The sequence below is a fragment of the Chenopodium album genome, chromosome 23 (assembly GCF_948465745.1).
Source record: "Chenopodium album chromosome 23, dcCheAlbu1.1, whole genome shotgun sequence".
Taxonomy (NCBI): domain Eukaryota; kingdom Viridiplantae; phylum Streptophyta; class Magnoliopsida; order Caryophyllales; family Amaranthaceae; genus Chenopodium; species Chenopodium album.
Window position 1 is genome coordinate 22,583,368 of NC_137856.1, and position 17,029 is coordinate 22,600,396.

General features: G+C 36.8%; 1 protein-coding gene across 1 annotated transcript; it reads right to left on the reverse strand.

Annotated features, from left to right (window-relative positions):
* Positions 1-1,814: 1,814 nt before the first annotated feature.
* On the reverse strand, positions 1,815-13,351 carry LOC145609335 (uncharacterized). Its single transcript, XM_081664840.1, has 11 exons — positions 12,664-13,351; positions 9,902-10,166; positions 8,800-8,956; positions 7,897-8,656; positions 7,353-7,782; positions 7,080-7,261; positions 6,786-6,942; positions 5,362-5,598; positions 4,916-5,266; positions 3,048-3,149; positions 1,815-2,464 (listed from the first exon to the last, which is right to left on the reverse strand). Exons 1-11 carry the CDS (start codon positions 13,170-13,172, stop codon positions 2,225-2,227), a joined length of 3,390 nt encoding a protein of 1,129 aa, XP_081520966.1. The 5' UTR covers positions 13,173-13,351; the 3' UTR covers positions 1,815-2,224.
* Positions 13,352-17,029: the final 3,678 nt, after the last annotated feature.

Sequence of the window (17,029 nt, forward strand, 5' to 3'; positions counted from 1 at the left end):
AAAACACGGAGAAAGTGTATTGAGTTTGGCCCCCTAAATAAACAATTTCTGGCTCCGCCCCTGGTACACATGGTACATAAACATTTTTATAAACACCTTTTAATATATAGTATAGATTAACATGAAATATGGCCATGGTGTTTAATATATAGTATAGATTAACATGAATTATGGTTATGGTGTCGAAGACCAACAAAGGATGTTTTTTTTTTTTTTTTTAAAAAAAAAAAAAAAAAAAAAAAAAAAAAAAAAAAAAAAAAAAACTCAATTAAAAAAAAAACAAAAAAAAAAAAAAAAACTCAATGGTAACAAAAAAGTGGGTTATGCTTTGCAATAATGAGTTCTAGTTAAATATGTTACTCAAGGGGTATTCTTGTCTTTTCATATCTACCACTCAACTTTCAATTTGCTCACTCCTCTTCTACCTCAACCATCACAGCCACTATAACCACCACCACAATCACCATCATCACTTCGTCGCCCACCCATCTACGAACTCTTACTTCGTCGGCGTTAACTCGACCCATAACTGTCGAACCCGACCCATCATCAATTGAAGGAGCTTCAATGGAGGACATGGTCACCCCTTCCCTTTGGGGTTGACCATGCCTTTAATTTCACCCTTCATTTCTAGAATTTTCATTTTTTTTCCAGATGTTGGTAGAGATTGGGGGAGGTGGGTGGATTTCGAGGAAGGTGGAGATGGGGAAGCTTGAGTTTTGTTCCGCCATGGTGTTGTGGGCTTAAAAAAGGACGAAGAAGAAGTAGGTCGACGGGGAAAGAAGATCGGAAGTCGACACCGGAAAGAATATCAGAGTGGGAGATGGTGGATGTGATGATGGTGGCATGATGGTGGTGGTGGTTGTGGTGGCTGTAAGGAGGAGGAAAGAGGAAGAAGCAATTATTTACAATTGTGTCATTTGAGTAACAAATGTTGTTACTCAAAACTGGGGCTAGCTCCGCAATAATAGCCAAATAAGAGAAAGTTAAGAGAGAAAACATTAATGAAGGGTAAATTGAGAGAGAAGTGTGAGTTTGCTCTTCATAATTTCATTGGTAAGATAAGCATAAGCTAGTACGCAATAATCTTAGGCTGTTAGCAAGACCTCCGTCTTTCCTTGGCAAGCTTAGAGGATGTCAAATAACATCTAAAGGCTCCTTGATGGATATCAAGACAATTGGAGTGCTCTCTTCCTACCTGGATGCCGCACCAAATAGCCCCTAGCTCTGTTTGCAAGGCCAAGTTAGCTGTTACTACATGCTTCCTTTGCAAATGTATTCCTCATCACAAAGAACCACCCCCACCACTGCTTGATGCTTCCCCTTGTTGCTCCTCTTCCAGGCACCAACATACAAGACCGTGAAGACACGCTCATTTCCTACTTGGCATGTGTTCCAATGTATCAAAACCATCTTCATTTGGGTCTGGATTTATTTCCTTCTCCAGAACTCTGGCAGTGTTCTTTGATCTCGATATATTAGAGCAAGTATACGGATGGAATTTGGATGATGATCCCTGAAGATCACATCGTTGAGATGAATCCATATGCTCCACAACATAATCTGCAGTCACTTAAGCTACTCTTTCAGGTTGCTTCACTGGAAGTAGGATGGCAAGATCGACAACTTTGCATTCACAGAAGGATCCTTTCTGGATTAAATGTGTTTGCTAGCATTCATTTGTAAATCATATCTAATTGTTAATGGGCCATCAATATAAATACTGTAACAAATATTAAGATATTGGCATAGACAATGTAGAACTTCCAAAAGAAAAAATATGACATAGAAACTCAAATAAGCTTAGCCGTATATAAACTCAAAATCAAATCAACTTATCCATATAGAAACTCAAATCAGCTTATACAGCGTATATTACATTAGGCCTGAAACAAAAATGAAAACTATCAACCTAGTACTGGTGTAAACATAATGAAAATTCACTGTCAACATACAACACAATACGAAGTAACACTTATTGTTACACGAATACAAATACAACTACAATAATATTTATTGTTATTAATGGGAACTACAGCTTAAGATAACTTCCAATAAATAGAAAAATGGAATTAAACAACAGCCTAGAATTCTAGAGAAATGATATCCATGAAGTGACGTGATTTCCTAATCCAGGACACTACGTCGTAACCCCCTTTATCCTATGTCTACAAAATTTGTGATGCCGAACATAAATCTAGATTACAAAAGTACATTATAATACCTAATTGGTAGCAGCAGTGAAAGAACTAGTCTTTGCGAGCAGCATATCATAAATATCTTCAGCTGTTGGGCGCTCATCAGGATTCCCATTTGTACATTGATGGAACAGATCTACCAAGAATCTCAAACCCTCCAATTCGCTGTCTTCTCCCTCAATTTCTGTACAAGAATTTAATCCGGAATGTTCCTCCAACGACCCCATCTTTTTAATTTCACTATTCAGTAGGGGTCTCTTGCCATTCTGCTCAAAGAACATGTAACATTAATAACAGTAGGAGTTGAGGGGAGTGGGATTGGAAGTGTAGAATAGAGGGAGATAGGATCTCTAGCAGCATGAATAGTATACAAAGTCCACATATATAGTCTAAGCAAAGGATATTAGGGTGCACTAGCTTGAACAAATGTACAGCCCGTATATATATTCTTAGCCAAGGATATTAGAGGACTTAAGCCTTTATCACACAAAAGGAAATCTAATCAGCTTAAGCCAAATGTAGTCATGACTCAAAAAGACCTTAGATGTTTGGCAGATATAGAAGGCTTCATATTCTCTTTGGGGCTACTCCCACTCAAGGTCACAAACTGTAACCTTCTGTCTCCCTATTAACAAACCAGGAAAAAAAAAAAAAAAAAAAAGGGGATTCTCAATATGCCTGTGGCCATGCCCTACAGCAACCACATACCACAACCCAGTCCAAGAAAACAACATAATAAAAACCTCTAACCCCATTACAAAAATCAAGAGTGCAAACACACACACACAACAAAAAGGGTCACACCAGAGGCTGAGAGAGAGAGAGAGAGAGAGAGAGAGAGAGATTTACTTGTAAAAGATCATGAATGTTTGAGTCAGATAGTCCTGAATATGGGATTTGCAAGGTTAACAATTCCAAGAGCAAGCATCCATAGGACCAAATATCAACTTCCTGCAAACAGAAAGAGTCAGCCAAAGGCCTAAATTGAGCATTTTAAAAAATAAAAAACATGAAAAAGTAGGCATACACCACTTCATTTATGGGGTTTTTTACCTTTTGTTTTAGAGGGGAGGGGATGGGCTAGATTACTTATATAAACACCAAAAACGTAGAATAACGGATGCAACTAATCTTAATTAAGGTTGTCAGGATCAGGAATTCAGGATCAAACTTCAAATTCAGAAGACAAGCCTTACTCAATGGACACCAAAGAGTCTCTCAGACAAAATCTTCCATTAAGAAGAGTAAAATTTTTTGGTAATGTCTTGATATAAGGGAAAAGCAAAGAAGAGTTCCTTCTACAAAAGATAAGGAATTGTAAGACTGACTCTTGCCCTTGAAGTACCTTTCTGGTAATGGACTTCTGTTTCTCTAAAAAGAAGTCCGATTCAGTTTTCTGAAGAAATTATTTAGCTACTTATCCAGCTTTGTATCATTCTACTGAACTCTTTTCACTTCAAAAGAAGAGTTGCAACAAATGTTTGTTTGATGAATTCACTGATTTTTTTTTCTTAAAAATAAAATCTGCTTTGACCCCATTCAATTGTTTTACACGCCGCTCTACCCTATATGGAAAGTGACCTTTGCTCTTCTTGGAGCAATAGTGATCTTGTAGCCAGGTATGCTAATTTATTGAAAATGCACAAGAAACATCAAAGAGAGTACAATTGTAATCTCTTAATTACTCCCTCTTCCCCAAGTAAAGCACCCATTTCTATTGGGCACAACCACACAATGACACAAGTATTTAGGAGAGAATTTGTAGAGGGGTTTATGAAATAACAGGTTTTTTTTTTTAATACTCTTTTATTATATGGAGAAAGAATGGAAAATTAATGTATTATCGATTAATAGTTTCACGAAAAAAGAAGACGTGGACCAAACTCAATGAGAAATGGGAACTTTAATTGGGGACGGATGGTGAATATATAAAATAGGTACAATGATCTATTACAATGAACTAATAATGCACCTAAGCCTCCATAGTCCATACCCCACCAACACATGCAAACATCCGAAGCTATATGTGGCCGTGATCAAAGCACAAAGCATAAGATTGTACTACATTAAGAATGGTCCAACATAGAAACTAGGTTAGGGAGTATATATGTATACAAAGCATTTTACATGTACACAATTAGTTCGATGTTTACTGCAAATAAAAACAGATCACACCAGACAAATAAAAAAAGATTATATTGCTACATGCACAATACATTCCCAGTATGTGATTAGGTGTTTGATAATCATGTCATTCACTAACCAACTAATGAAAATAACCAGTTATTTGAGAAGCACAAAATATAGAAGCCTTTACAGCCTAATAGATTAAACCCTGAAAAGGAAAGGCTTGCATCTTTAGCGTACATACAGACAACATTTATCTGCTACTCCCAGTTAAATATTTCATACACTAACAAGTTTTGAGGCCTTTATGGTTTGAGAGAATGGGAAGCACATCATCCCCACAATATAAAATTTATCAACATACACGCCAAGCCAGCTAAACTACATGACAGATCTTTTCACTACGATGCAGGTCCAACCAACAAAATCCTGCTGGTTAGAATCCCCACCAGGATTACATCCTTTCTAAATCAAACTTGCAAGAACAATTAAAAGACTGATTCACATGCATGATTATTTCACATTTATGCAGACAGTGATCAGTCACATGCAGATCAGAGCACAAATTAATATCTGGAAGTGACACTTACCAGGCCATAGGTTTTACGTTCATGCATTGCCTGCAATACCTCAGGAGCCATCCAGCGGGGTGTTCCAACACAAATATCAGGTGGAGGTATACCTACATGGGAAATACAACATGTATGCAAGGAGGATCGAAGAGGAACGGCTCTGTCGAAATCAGATAGCTTGATAACAGGCATTCCATCAGCTCTCTTCTCATCCAAATCAATTAGAATATTTTCGCTCTTGATGTCACGATGAATAATGTGCTTGGAATGCAACTCCTTCAGTGCACATGAAACATCTCTAGCAATACACAAAGCAAGATGAGCAGGTACATGCTTCTTGCCAGTTTTCAACAGCTTCTCTATGTAATTCTGTAGTATGACACAGGTTTAAGTTGATGACATAAGATAATAGATTCATTAACGTAACTGACAAAAAATGCTTATAATGGAGAAAAGAGTCTCACCTTCAGAGAGCCCCCTCCAACATATTCCATAAAAATCGCAGAACGAAGCATACGACGCTCAGGCTTTTCATCAGATGAAGATGAAGGTATCCAGTCTGAAGAAATCTTATGCCCATAAATCTCAACTATGCATGGGTGCTTCTTTAGAGCACTCAAAATTCTTACTTCCCCAATACAGGTAAATTCAAAATTCCTGATTTCATCCAGGGCAGTTGCGCATACCTCTAAAGTACGGACCTGAAGTTATAACTATATCAGCTAGGAGTACATTAAAGACCACACTAACAATACCCCCAAGGATAAAAATGGTGACAAATCTCCAATACTGTAATACATATAAAATACTAAAAACAAATTTCAAAAAAAAATTCAAGGACACGAATAATAAAAGATTAAAAAAATATATATCAGAAAAGGGTTGTTAGTGCTTATGCGTGTGTAAGGAGTTCTGAGGGTAGTGATGTTGAAGATAACCAATTTTAGCTTTTTACTCTAAAATTTGTATCGACTTACTAGGCTATGCATAAGATTATTATGACAATGATAAGTTAAAAGTTTTCACTAAAAGCTACTGGGGAACATCAACACACATCCAGCTTAAAATAATCTATGCTTGAGCAAAAAGTTCACAAACGCAACATTGACTTATCATCCAAATAATGTTAGCTAGGTGGAATAATTTTTTTTTTTAATAAAAAAATCAAGACAGAGGTAAATATATATATATATATATATATATATATATATATATATATATATAGGTAAATATATATATATATATATATATATATATATATATATACATGATAACTGACTTACAGATAAAAAGAACTTGTTCGAGAACCACAAATTAATTTATGAATGGTCGACCATGGACCACCTATTTTCCATATTCTCCGAAGTCACAACTAAAGTTGTCAATAGTTTCCAATTGTCCTACCAAAGTACCAAACTAATAATATTCACATACAAGACACTTGTGATGTGACAACCATTGTAGTTAATTATGCTTCTTTTACCATTAATGAGCTAGCTGTTCTTGGCTCAAACTCGTCATTTCTTCTCAAGTATCCAAGTCAATTATTTGATACTCCAGGATATGAACACTTGTTTTTAAATCTGGACCAAAGGCACATTATATTCATAAAACAGCTAACAGTGAAACTTGGGCATCAATCACACACACGCACGCGCGCGCACACACACACACACACACACACACACTAGTACCCGAGACCAAGTAATATAACTTTAGCCTCCAGATAATCAGAGTAGGAAATGGAAACATTCAGAGCTAAATCACATATATAGAGTCACATTCTTCCAAAGTTCCAAAGACCCAATAGCATAGAAATTGTTCCCAATAAATAGGCTGAGTAAAACAATACATAAAATCAATAAACATTCATGTCTAGGAACCAAACCTTTGCTGCAGCTTCAACTGATCCCACTTTGCATAAAATGAGAGAGCTAGAAGCCACTTTTTCAATTTCTTCACATTCAGAGATCGGAGGAAAACCAGTCGAAACAGGATCGCTAGGAGCAAGTTTTGGGTAAATAATCCGAGTAAGCGGAATGTACCTGCAAGAATAATATTTCATGACAGCATGAGAAATGATATGAAAACAGTTCCGCTGAACAAGCTTAGACATGATGCGGCTACAAGTTATAGAACAAAAACATAATAAGACACAAGGCCATTAAATAATTCAAAAAACCTGCACAAGTACTCTGGATCCATCTCATCCCGTATATCATGTGGACGACAAGCATCAACTATCATGCGAACCCATAAACCACCCTTCTGGACAAGGACTGCATTCCAGGCATGTGGAGAAAAGTCCAGGTAACCTCGAATTAGCTCACAAGGGACAGGGGGCTCCATTCGATCACACAAGTACTGGAACGCGCAAGAAGTAAACAGTTCATACATGATTGAACAGCAATCAAAATTATAACAGTAAATGAATCAGAAACCACGAAATAGTTACCTTCATAAGAACTGCCCTATGTCTACATACACCAAGTTGCAGAGCCCCTAAAGGCACAACTACAGAATTGCGTCTCGCTTTGATAGTTTGAAGGGATTGCTCACAGATATCTTGTAAAACAACATCTTCCACAGCATGAGTATTCTTCTTCAAGGCCACCATCCCATTCTCACTATTCCCAACAGCACAAGTACAAACAAAAGGCTTCTGATAGTTTGAACCAGAAACATCTTTTCTAACCCTATCAAGGGAATAAATCCTGTCCCCACCTCCAAAATGATCCGAGACAAATAGAGCAAGCCAGGAAGCAACCAGAAAATTATCATCGGCTGTCAGGTCTCTTCTCAGCCTCAAGCCAGTCAACTTCTTCAACCGAAGAACCATTGCTTGAGCTGACAACAAAATTCCATCCAGTTCTTCATCCCTTTCCCTGAGCAAAGAGTAGGCAATCACAGATTTTATTAATTCAAAAGAATTATGATCTGAGCATCTGTAAAGACAGCCGAAAAATTATTTTGTATAGAGTTATTTAAAATGTAACCACCTGTCAAGTAGAATAACCTCACGAGAATGGATCTCCAAATTTTGCTCATAATCCCTCAGTGACATAAAAGGTCTATCACGTCCAGCATCATAAAACCCATCTGGTAGATGATCCTTAACACCACAGAAAGATGTGAAATTATATATGCGAGAAGTAGCAGCCTGATCATCAGTTGATCTCCGAGACTTTCTGGGCTTTGGGTTATCAAGATATTTATCTGACTGCCTTTTACACTTGTGGGAAGCTTTTGAGACTGGGGAAGAACTGCTTTCTTTAGCCTTATCAATGTTATCACCCAAACTGCATATGCAAGTTGATGGAGCATCACAGCAACAAGTATCATTTTCTCCTTCACTGTTGGCCTTATCTTCAATACCATTGCAGTTATCCAAATCAATTTCCTTCTTTGATTTCACACTATCATCAATGGTATCAAGAAATACTGCACCACCCTCATTTTCCCCATATATTGACTGCTTACATTGGTCCTCAACACAAGTAATGTCAGTAGCACACTCAGAAATAGAGTCAGATGCAAGTGGCGCTTGTTCGCACCGTCTGCACTTTTCACTCGATTTGATAGTGAAAGTATCACCATGGTCTTCAATTTTCCATTTTCTGCTATGATGTAATCTCTCTTGGCGAGCACGTTGCTGTAAATATTGCCTTCTCTTCCACCGCTTACCTAATCGCCGTTTACCAAAACATCTATCAATCAAAGAAGACCCAGGTAGATGATATGAGGTAGAATTAGAAGATGCTGCACCATATAGAGCACTATTGGTCAATAGTCTGCTGATCGTTACAACAAATGATTAACTTCAATGAACATTTGGAAATTTTAAAAAAATAATAATAATAACACTCGAGAATCACAAAATAACAAACAAAAAACATGCTAACCATCACAAGAAATGCTTCCATTGTCATCAATTGTTGCTTCCAAAACATCCATTTCAACAGTAGAATTGATAAAGTCATCACTGCAGACGCCACTTCCATTACCCTCCATATTGCAGCAAACCCATGCAGGTATTTCGCAACTGAGAAGCTTATTGTACTTAGACAATAATAAAAATATGAAGTAAGCATGTTAGGTTTAAACATTTAGACATAGAAAAATCTTCAAGAGCTATGTGTTGATGGAATGGCAACCCTACTTCCTTGCTATCCAAGATTTTGTTTAATGAAAACACACAACTTTGTACCCCCCCCCCCCCCCCCCAAAAAGGCCCAGGAAATATAAAAAATAAATGGAAAGGACAACCCCTATCCTGGTCTAATGTATTATGATTGGTTTTGATGCCTTCATTATTTATAACACTGCCAATCATGCTACCTAGGAAAACCTTCAGTTTGAGGAAAACAAAACTCTATCTCAACCAAAGGGCAACAAGTCGAACATAATAGGAACAGAATATAATGTAGGTGGCAGATCAAAATACGTAAAGTTATTAAGTTGCAGGAAAGCCAAATTACATAAGAGTGTATTTAAATGTTAAGGGTGTTACTATTTGATGACAAAGAAACACTCACAACGACATTATTAAAGACCTAGCCCGTAAGTGTTTTCCAGCAACTATTTGCATTAACCTCTGGCAAATCTTCCCTCCCCGCCCAAATCCTCCAAGTATACGCATTCCACCGTCGCCCGTTCTTACACCCGAAAATGTACGGTGGTAGTGGTGGTGACTGTGGTGATGGTAGTCGCAGTTGAGGTGATGGTGGGTGGTGGACTATTTTGGGGGTTGAAGGTGGTCAAGCCATGAGTAAGGATAAGAAGTAATAACAATTCAAAGTAGGGGTAGGATGGTAATTTACAATGTCATCGTGAGTATTATTTTGTCGTCAAATAGCAATTCTAAACATCAAGCTCTCCACTTTTTATAACCATCAATAATCAGCAAGAAATATCAATAACCAAATATGATCAGAAGTTTATTAGAAAAATAATAATAAATAAAAGCATATAAATAATAAATAAAAGCTAGGTGTTCCTGGGTACCTGAAGATTCAGCTTCTGAAGGTTTTGCATAGAGCTAAGTTCAAGCAGTCCAAGAGATGTCAACCTATTTCTGGATAAATCTAAATTCTGCAGTTTTTGTAGAGTGGACAATCCAGCTGGTAGCTCAATTAACTTATTATTAGCAACCTTGAGTGATATGAGGGCCTTTAATGAGCTTATTTCCTGTGGTAAACTCCTCATCTTATTGAATGACAGATCCAAATACTCCAGATTAACCAGGCAGCTAATTTCAGGAGGAAGGTATCTGCAGTATGAGCATAAAGGAATATCCGTAAAACAGAATTTTCATGAATAATTAAAATGAAAGTTAATATATTTGAAGGTGTAGAACAGGAATTTATAAAGCTTAGTAAAAATTAAATCTGAATGACTATTTCAATTTTCACATGCACAAGATAACAGTGATGGCCAGAGATACTTTACCCAATAGTATCGCCAGAAATACTCTAGACACAATTATCACAACAGTGATAAACTGATAACACCTTTCGTTCATCATGAGACAATAAAAAATTCAATGAACAACAAGTAGCACCTCCTTTGTAATATCCTCTCCACCCCAACCTCCTTTAATCCTTTATTCTATTAACTTTTTTGTCTACTTTTCTCTACAGTTTATCAGCAGACTGCGATTTAAAGAGAAGTTGCAGCATTTACCTTGATAAATTTAAGAAAGGAGATAAGAAAATTAACTCAGAATGGTAACATTAAAGAAAGAATTGACAAGATTGATAGACTAAACAACTTCCATTTACACAGTACTAATACCTCTTTTGGAGAAGTACAGAAGAATAAGTAATATTTAGATATGATTAGAGTGATTATGCAAAATGAATACAGCATGCGGGGACAGGCAATGATATGAATGCTGATGATTTTTCGGAATATCATTGGTAGCTCTTTATTGTATTTTATTTATTTACATAAAATGACATCAATGATGAAATTGGTAAAATAATCCCATAAAATTTAACTTTAACTACTGTTATAAGGTCATTCACCCATTCCACTCCCTACCTCCCTCTCTCCCCTCAAAACTCAGCTTTTTCACCATCGACAAACTCTCATCACTTTCTCTTTCCACCATTAAACCCCAAGTTCCCCACCTCCCTCCACCTACCACTGGACCCACTGACCTACCATCGGATCCTCTACCCTCCTCTCTTTCTTCGCCCACCGCAAGAGTCATCATAACACATCACCACTACCACAAAACCCAAATTCTCTCTCCTCAAAACCCCACTCTTCAAACAAATTTGACGTGATAATGAGCAAATTTCACATCAACATCCAACTCCTCCGTCTCTATTGACCCTTTAATCACCCAAACACAAATCCATCACTTCTTACAAATAAATCATGACTAGAGATAAATTTAATAAATAAATTTAAAAATTAAAAAAATTAAAAATTAAAAAAAGAAAGAAAGTGATTTGTGGTGGTGGAGATCATGTTCAATTGGTCATTGAAGCTAGCACTTCAACACATATGGAGGTTAAGGTTCATAGATTTGGAGCAATAGTGGTTAAAGGTAGTGAGTATGGAGGCCGGCATTTGTTAGTGCAATTAAGGACTATAAGGAGTGAATAGGAGCAGTTGTGGTCCTGCGGTAGAGAGAGAAAGTGATTTATGGTGGTGGAGATGAGATGCGATGAGCTTAAGAAATCTAAAAAGGTTTTGGGAGGGAATTTTTAAGGATGATAAGCAGATCATAGGGTATGCAGTTGTTGTCCTACATTGATGTGTTCTTGAGAAGTTCAAATATTAAAATTGACTTTTTTAGTTTCTTATAGGAAAAGTCTAATGACACATTAATGTGGGGGAGAATCCATTAATGGGGATGGAACAATGTCCAGTGTAATGCCGAATGGAAATTAGTTGAGTAACTTAACATTTAAACAATGATATTAAAAAAACTCCAAACTTTAATTTAGGCCCCAAAAACTAAAATACAATTAATAAAAAAATAAAAAAAATTGTCCCTATCTCCATATAAAAGCAACCGCATCATTTTTTCCTACTCCCAAACCCCAAGATCTTTCATTCCATCTTACACTATATGGTCACTTTCCTACATGCTCATATTTACTTCCTACGTTGTCCACATTATCAGCATTCTCATTATCATCCTCTGCAAGTTTGTCCTATTCTGATGTCTCTAATCCGTGCCACAATGTATGCGATTATCTTTTAAGTTTATTTTTCCCTAGATTTCCATGTGCCTATAAGTTAAATTATGTATTCTTCTATAATTTGTGTAAGTGTTTCTAGACATGAAGACGGATTATCCTGGTCCACTTCTGCTTACACTATCAACTACTCTGTAAGAATAACACATAAAAGAGATCACAACATTTGTTAATTTTCTATGTCTTTTGTTTGCAAATTGCAGATTGCACAATGCAATTGAATAACCAGCATATCATCAAAACAAAGCTAGCATCTTTCACATCATTCAACCGTGAAAAACATGTATTATTCTCTCTTTGGTCTCTAATTCCATTAAATCCATTTCATCAACATACTAACAACAGATATTTGAACAGGCACATAAAAAAAACAACTTTTCACAACCACAAATTCTTCTCTCATAATCAGTGACTAGTTGACCACATATATTAAACTGTACCAAAAACATAAGTGTAATCCAGAACAACTAATTACTTGTAATTCATAACATCAAAAAATTAAAGTAATTGATCAAAAACACAAAGAAGCAAAAAATGTATTTAACCACCAACCTGATAGAAAAATGGCAAACTGAGAGCTTGGTTAAACACTTAAGGGCAGAAATCTCAGCCATGATGGGGAACCCGGACCGCTTCGGTGGCGTTTTCGAAAGCTCGAGTTCCTTCAAAGACTTCAATTTGCTAAGAGGCAAACCCATAAGACTAATTGGGGATACCTTAACTTGCAAACATTGAAGCTCCACCAAATCCCTAACCTCTTGCGGAAACAAATTAACCTCATTAGCAAAAAATTTAAGCTTCTTCAAGCTTCCCCCAAAATTCCCCAACGATTTGGGTATCAAATTGAACACATTACGATACACATACAACCCTTCGGCCGAATTCCCACCATCGCCGTCGAGGAGAGAGAGAGGAAGATCTAAATTCTTGTCGGAAACATCGATAATAGAGTCAAATTCATCGGATTCTGCGCCGGAATTAGTCGGAGAAGGTGGAATTTGATCGGAGTCTGGGGTTTGGGGAGTTTGAGCTTCGGATTCAGGGGGGGTTTGGTCTTGCATTGTTAAAGGGAGGAGAGAGAAAATAGGAGGTTAGAGGAAGAGATCAAGCTGCCGCCATTGAAGCATGGTTTGAAGGTTGGAAGAAGGAAGAAGTGAGAGAGCAGGGCAGTTGTTGTGACCGCTGCTGCTCTTTCGAAACCCTAGAAGGTGAGAGACGATGCTGTTTGGGCATTGTTTAAAATTTGATTTTTATTTTCTTAAAAAAAAAAAAAAATGAAGTTACAGCAATGGATAAAGGAAAGTCAAGGCTTTCACACTTGATATCGGTACTCATACTAGTCATACAATCAATTAAAGTGTTAAAGTTTCTACTCCCTCCGTCCCATAATTACAGGCAAGTAACTCTAAAAAGTACGGTTTTTAAGGAGGATGGAAAAAGTGGAGGAATATTGTATGGAAAAGCTAAAAAATGAAGAATGTTGATAAAAAGTAGAGAATATTGTATGGAAAAGTTAAAAAGTAGGTAATGATTTTTTAGGTATGTGTGTATTTTGTACTCCCTCCGTCCCTAAATTACATTCCTCTTTGGAAATTCACACGGGAATTAAGGAGGGAAGAATAAGACAAATAACAATAATTAGATTATGCAATGGGAAGTACAAATATAGAGTAGTTATTACTATGACATGTGATCAATCCTTTGCAAAAAAAAAAAGGACTAATCACATGCTCATAATTGAAATTTTTTAACCAATCATATTCATTGTAATTTGGCACAAGGATTATGAGTGAGATTAGGTAAGGATGAGTGAGAAAGCATTAAAAATAAAACAGAAAAAGAGAGTTGATTTACTAAAAAAAACTTACCAAAAATAGAAAGGAGAAATGTAATATTGGAATACCAAAAATAGAAAGGAGGAATGTAATTTAGGGACGGAGGGAGTATGAAAAAGTGAAAAAGTAAATAATGATTTTTTAGGTATGTGTGTAATCTGTATGAACAAGGTAAAAAAGTAAGTAATGATTGGGTGTTATTTTTAGTAATAGGAGGAACATTTTGGGACACCCAAAATAGTATATTTACCTGTAATTATGGGACGGAGGGAATATTTTGTAAGGGACTGAGGGAGTATTAATTATTTTTTAAGAAAAATTACAAATAATAATTTTAGGGCTTGTTTGGCATTGTTTTTTGTTTTCAGTTTCCAGTTTTTTTTTATAAAACAAAAAACCAAAAACAGGAAACAAGAAAAAGGTGTTTTCACTTTTCTATTGTTAGTTTTCATTTTTATCATGGTTTTAATAACTTTGATTAATTTTTAATTCATTATGTGACATATATCATATGATTTTAAAAACAAAAAACCAAAAAACAGAAAACCATAGTGATGCCAAACGAACCCTTAACTTCTCGTTTTTTCATTTATGGAATTATTCGAGTTTTTGGGGTTTTTTACTTTTTTTTCAATCCCAAATCGGTTAACAAAAGTCAATAACATATTATGTTAGGTCACTTGACACGTGTCAAGTCCTGTTTGGTCTGAAATTTTTTTTAAAAAAATAGTAAAATAAAAACAAAACAAAAAAAATAAAAAAAAATAAAAAACAGAAAAACACCAACCACCTCCTCTCTCCTACTAGCGCAACCTACCCCCCACCCCCACTGCCCAGCCCGCCGTTCTTCCCTCACTGGCCCTCCACGCCTCCCCACCCTAACGTCGTCGTTTTCCCCAAACCCCCTCCTATCCCCCCGCGCAACCACCACAAAAACCTTTCCCTAACTCCTATAAGCCCCGAATCGCTCCTCCCCCCCCCCCCAACAGCGAAACCCAAGCGGCTAGGGTTTTTCAATGATGGGGAGGAGTGTTTGGGGTTTTTCAGGAGTGAAGGAGGTGTATTAAGGGAGTTTCGAGTGGTGGTGGTGGTGGTGGTTGCTAGAGCGTGAGAGAATTGTGAGCCGACGCTGACTATGGTTATTGAACTTGCTCCCTAGACGCATCAGCCAACGCTGGCCTTCTAACTAGCGTGATTGGGCTTGCTGCCTAAATGCATCGACCAGCGCTGGCCTTCTGGCGTGACTGGCCTTGCTGTCTGGTTGGGTCGGTCGGCTAGCCTTCAGCCTGGCCACGGTGGCAACGGCAGTGATATGGATGTGAGTAGCTCAGTCTCGTACCCCCTGTTTTTTTTTAAAAAAAAAATAAATAAAAATAAAACTGACCATGGGGGCAACGACATTGATATGGCTGTGAGTAGCCTAGTCTTTTACCCCTGTTTTTTTTGAAAAAAAATAATTAGTTATAGATAATTATTTTTAGTTATCTTTTTAACCAATTAACTTGTGACACGTGTCACTTTCCAAAAAAAAAAAAAAAATTCATTCAACCGGTAACCGACATTTGGGATTGAAGAAAGTAAACAACCCACAATGTTCGGATTATTTCAGAATAATCCGAAGTTAGGATTATTAAAAGAAAATATGGCAAAGTTGAGATTGATATCTACAATTTTTCCTATTTTTTAAAATAAAATAAACTTTTTTAGTTATTTTTTTTAAAGAATAAGGAAAATATAATTTAATAATTTAAATGTTATCCGATTTATGTTGAATAATCCCAACAATTGATTAGTCTGCAATAATTTTAACTTTCACTTATGTTTCTTTATTCAATCTCGATTGTCGAAGAAAAGGTTAAAAAAATTCAAAATAAATCATTTGCCATGTGTTGGATGTTTATTGGTTCAAAAAAATATTTTAATTTTTTTTTTAAATAATCAGAAAAACCACCTAGCCCTACCCCTTCCCACCGGAACCCAAACCACACCTGCCCCTCTCCCCTTCCCCCACTGGAAAACCAACCTTTTCCCATGAACTCTCCCGACAATCATCGACGGCCGCACATTCTCCGTCGAATCCACTCACCTTTTCTCCCTTCCGATGCCTGCGGCTTCTCTCTTCCTCGTTGTGACCGCGCGAAATCACCCAAATCCTCAAATCCCGAGTTTTCGACCCTTTTTCTGGTCTCTCCAATTACCTTCATACCCTAACCCTGACTCCTTCTGAAGCCTCCTTAATTCTCAAATCCCTAAAACATTCCCCTCATCTTTCTCTCAAATTCTTCCATTTTTGTCCCTCCCATTTCCCCAATTTCTGCCACGTCACCTTCTCTTACAATTGATTGCTTCACATTCTCTCGATTGTTGCATCGTGTTTCTGATTGGGTTGGAAATTACCATGAAGTGGTGGCGGAAATAGAGAAAGATGGAGTTCATGGGAATATTTTGATTGGGTTTTTGGGTAGTTTTGTGGGTGGGGCTGGGAAGGGGGAGGTTGTCGGGGCTAGGGGACTGTGTAACACCCCCGATTTTCTAACTAATACTTGTAATAAACAAGAATTAGAGGAAAAAATAAATAACCTTTGAATAAAATTGTGGAAGTATATACCTAAACCAGAGGTATTACGACCACACTTGACAACCTGTCAAGTGTTAAGGGTTACAAACCCAATAATTACAACTCAATAAATTAGGTGAGCTATTAATACAACTTTACAAACTCGTTATAGCATACTAATTGAAACACTTGAGCTCCTTTCGCTACAATCACCTACTCAACCTGCTTAAATTTGAAAATCTTGACTGCTCACCGTTAAGGACAATTTCCAAAATAGATCGTCGCAGGGCCACCATAAGAAAAAGACATGGCCGCAAACATAAATAACACAACAAAATAACACACACGTCAGCAAAAAGCTGAGTAATCACCACATATCAGGCAACAAAGAATAATAGAATAATTAATATAAATAGCTCACTTAAACAATGTAGTTCGAAACTACATTACAAACATACGCCTCAAGACAAAAATAACTCTGTACTCGGAAAATATCCTTTATCAATTCAACCTCGAATAATAATAC

Coding starts and splice junctions, on each gene's coding strand:
- LOC145609335 (XM_081664840.1), bottom strand. CDS start 13,172: ATGCAAGACCAAACCCCCCCTGAATCCGAAGCTCAAACTCCCCAAACC. Junction 7,783..7,896: donor GAGGTTATTCTACTTGACAG/GTGGTTACATTT, acceptor CTCTTTGCTCAG/GGAAAGGGATGAAGAACTGG. Junction 5,267..5,361: donor TTGGAGGGGGCTCTCTGAAG/GTGAGACTCTTT, acceptor GTCATACTACAG/AATTACATAGAGAAGCTGTT.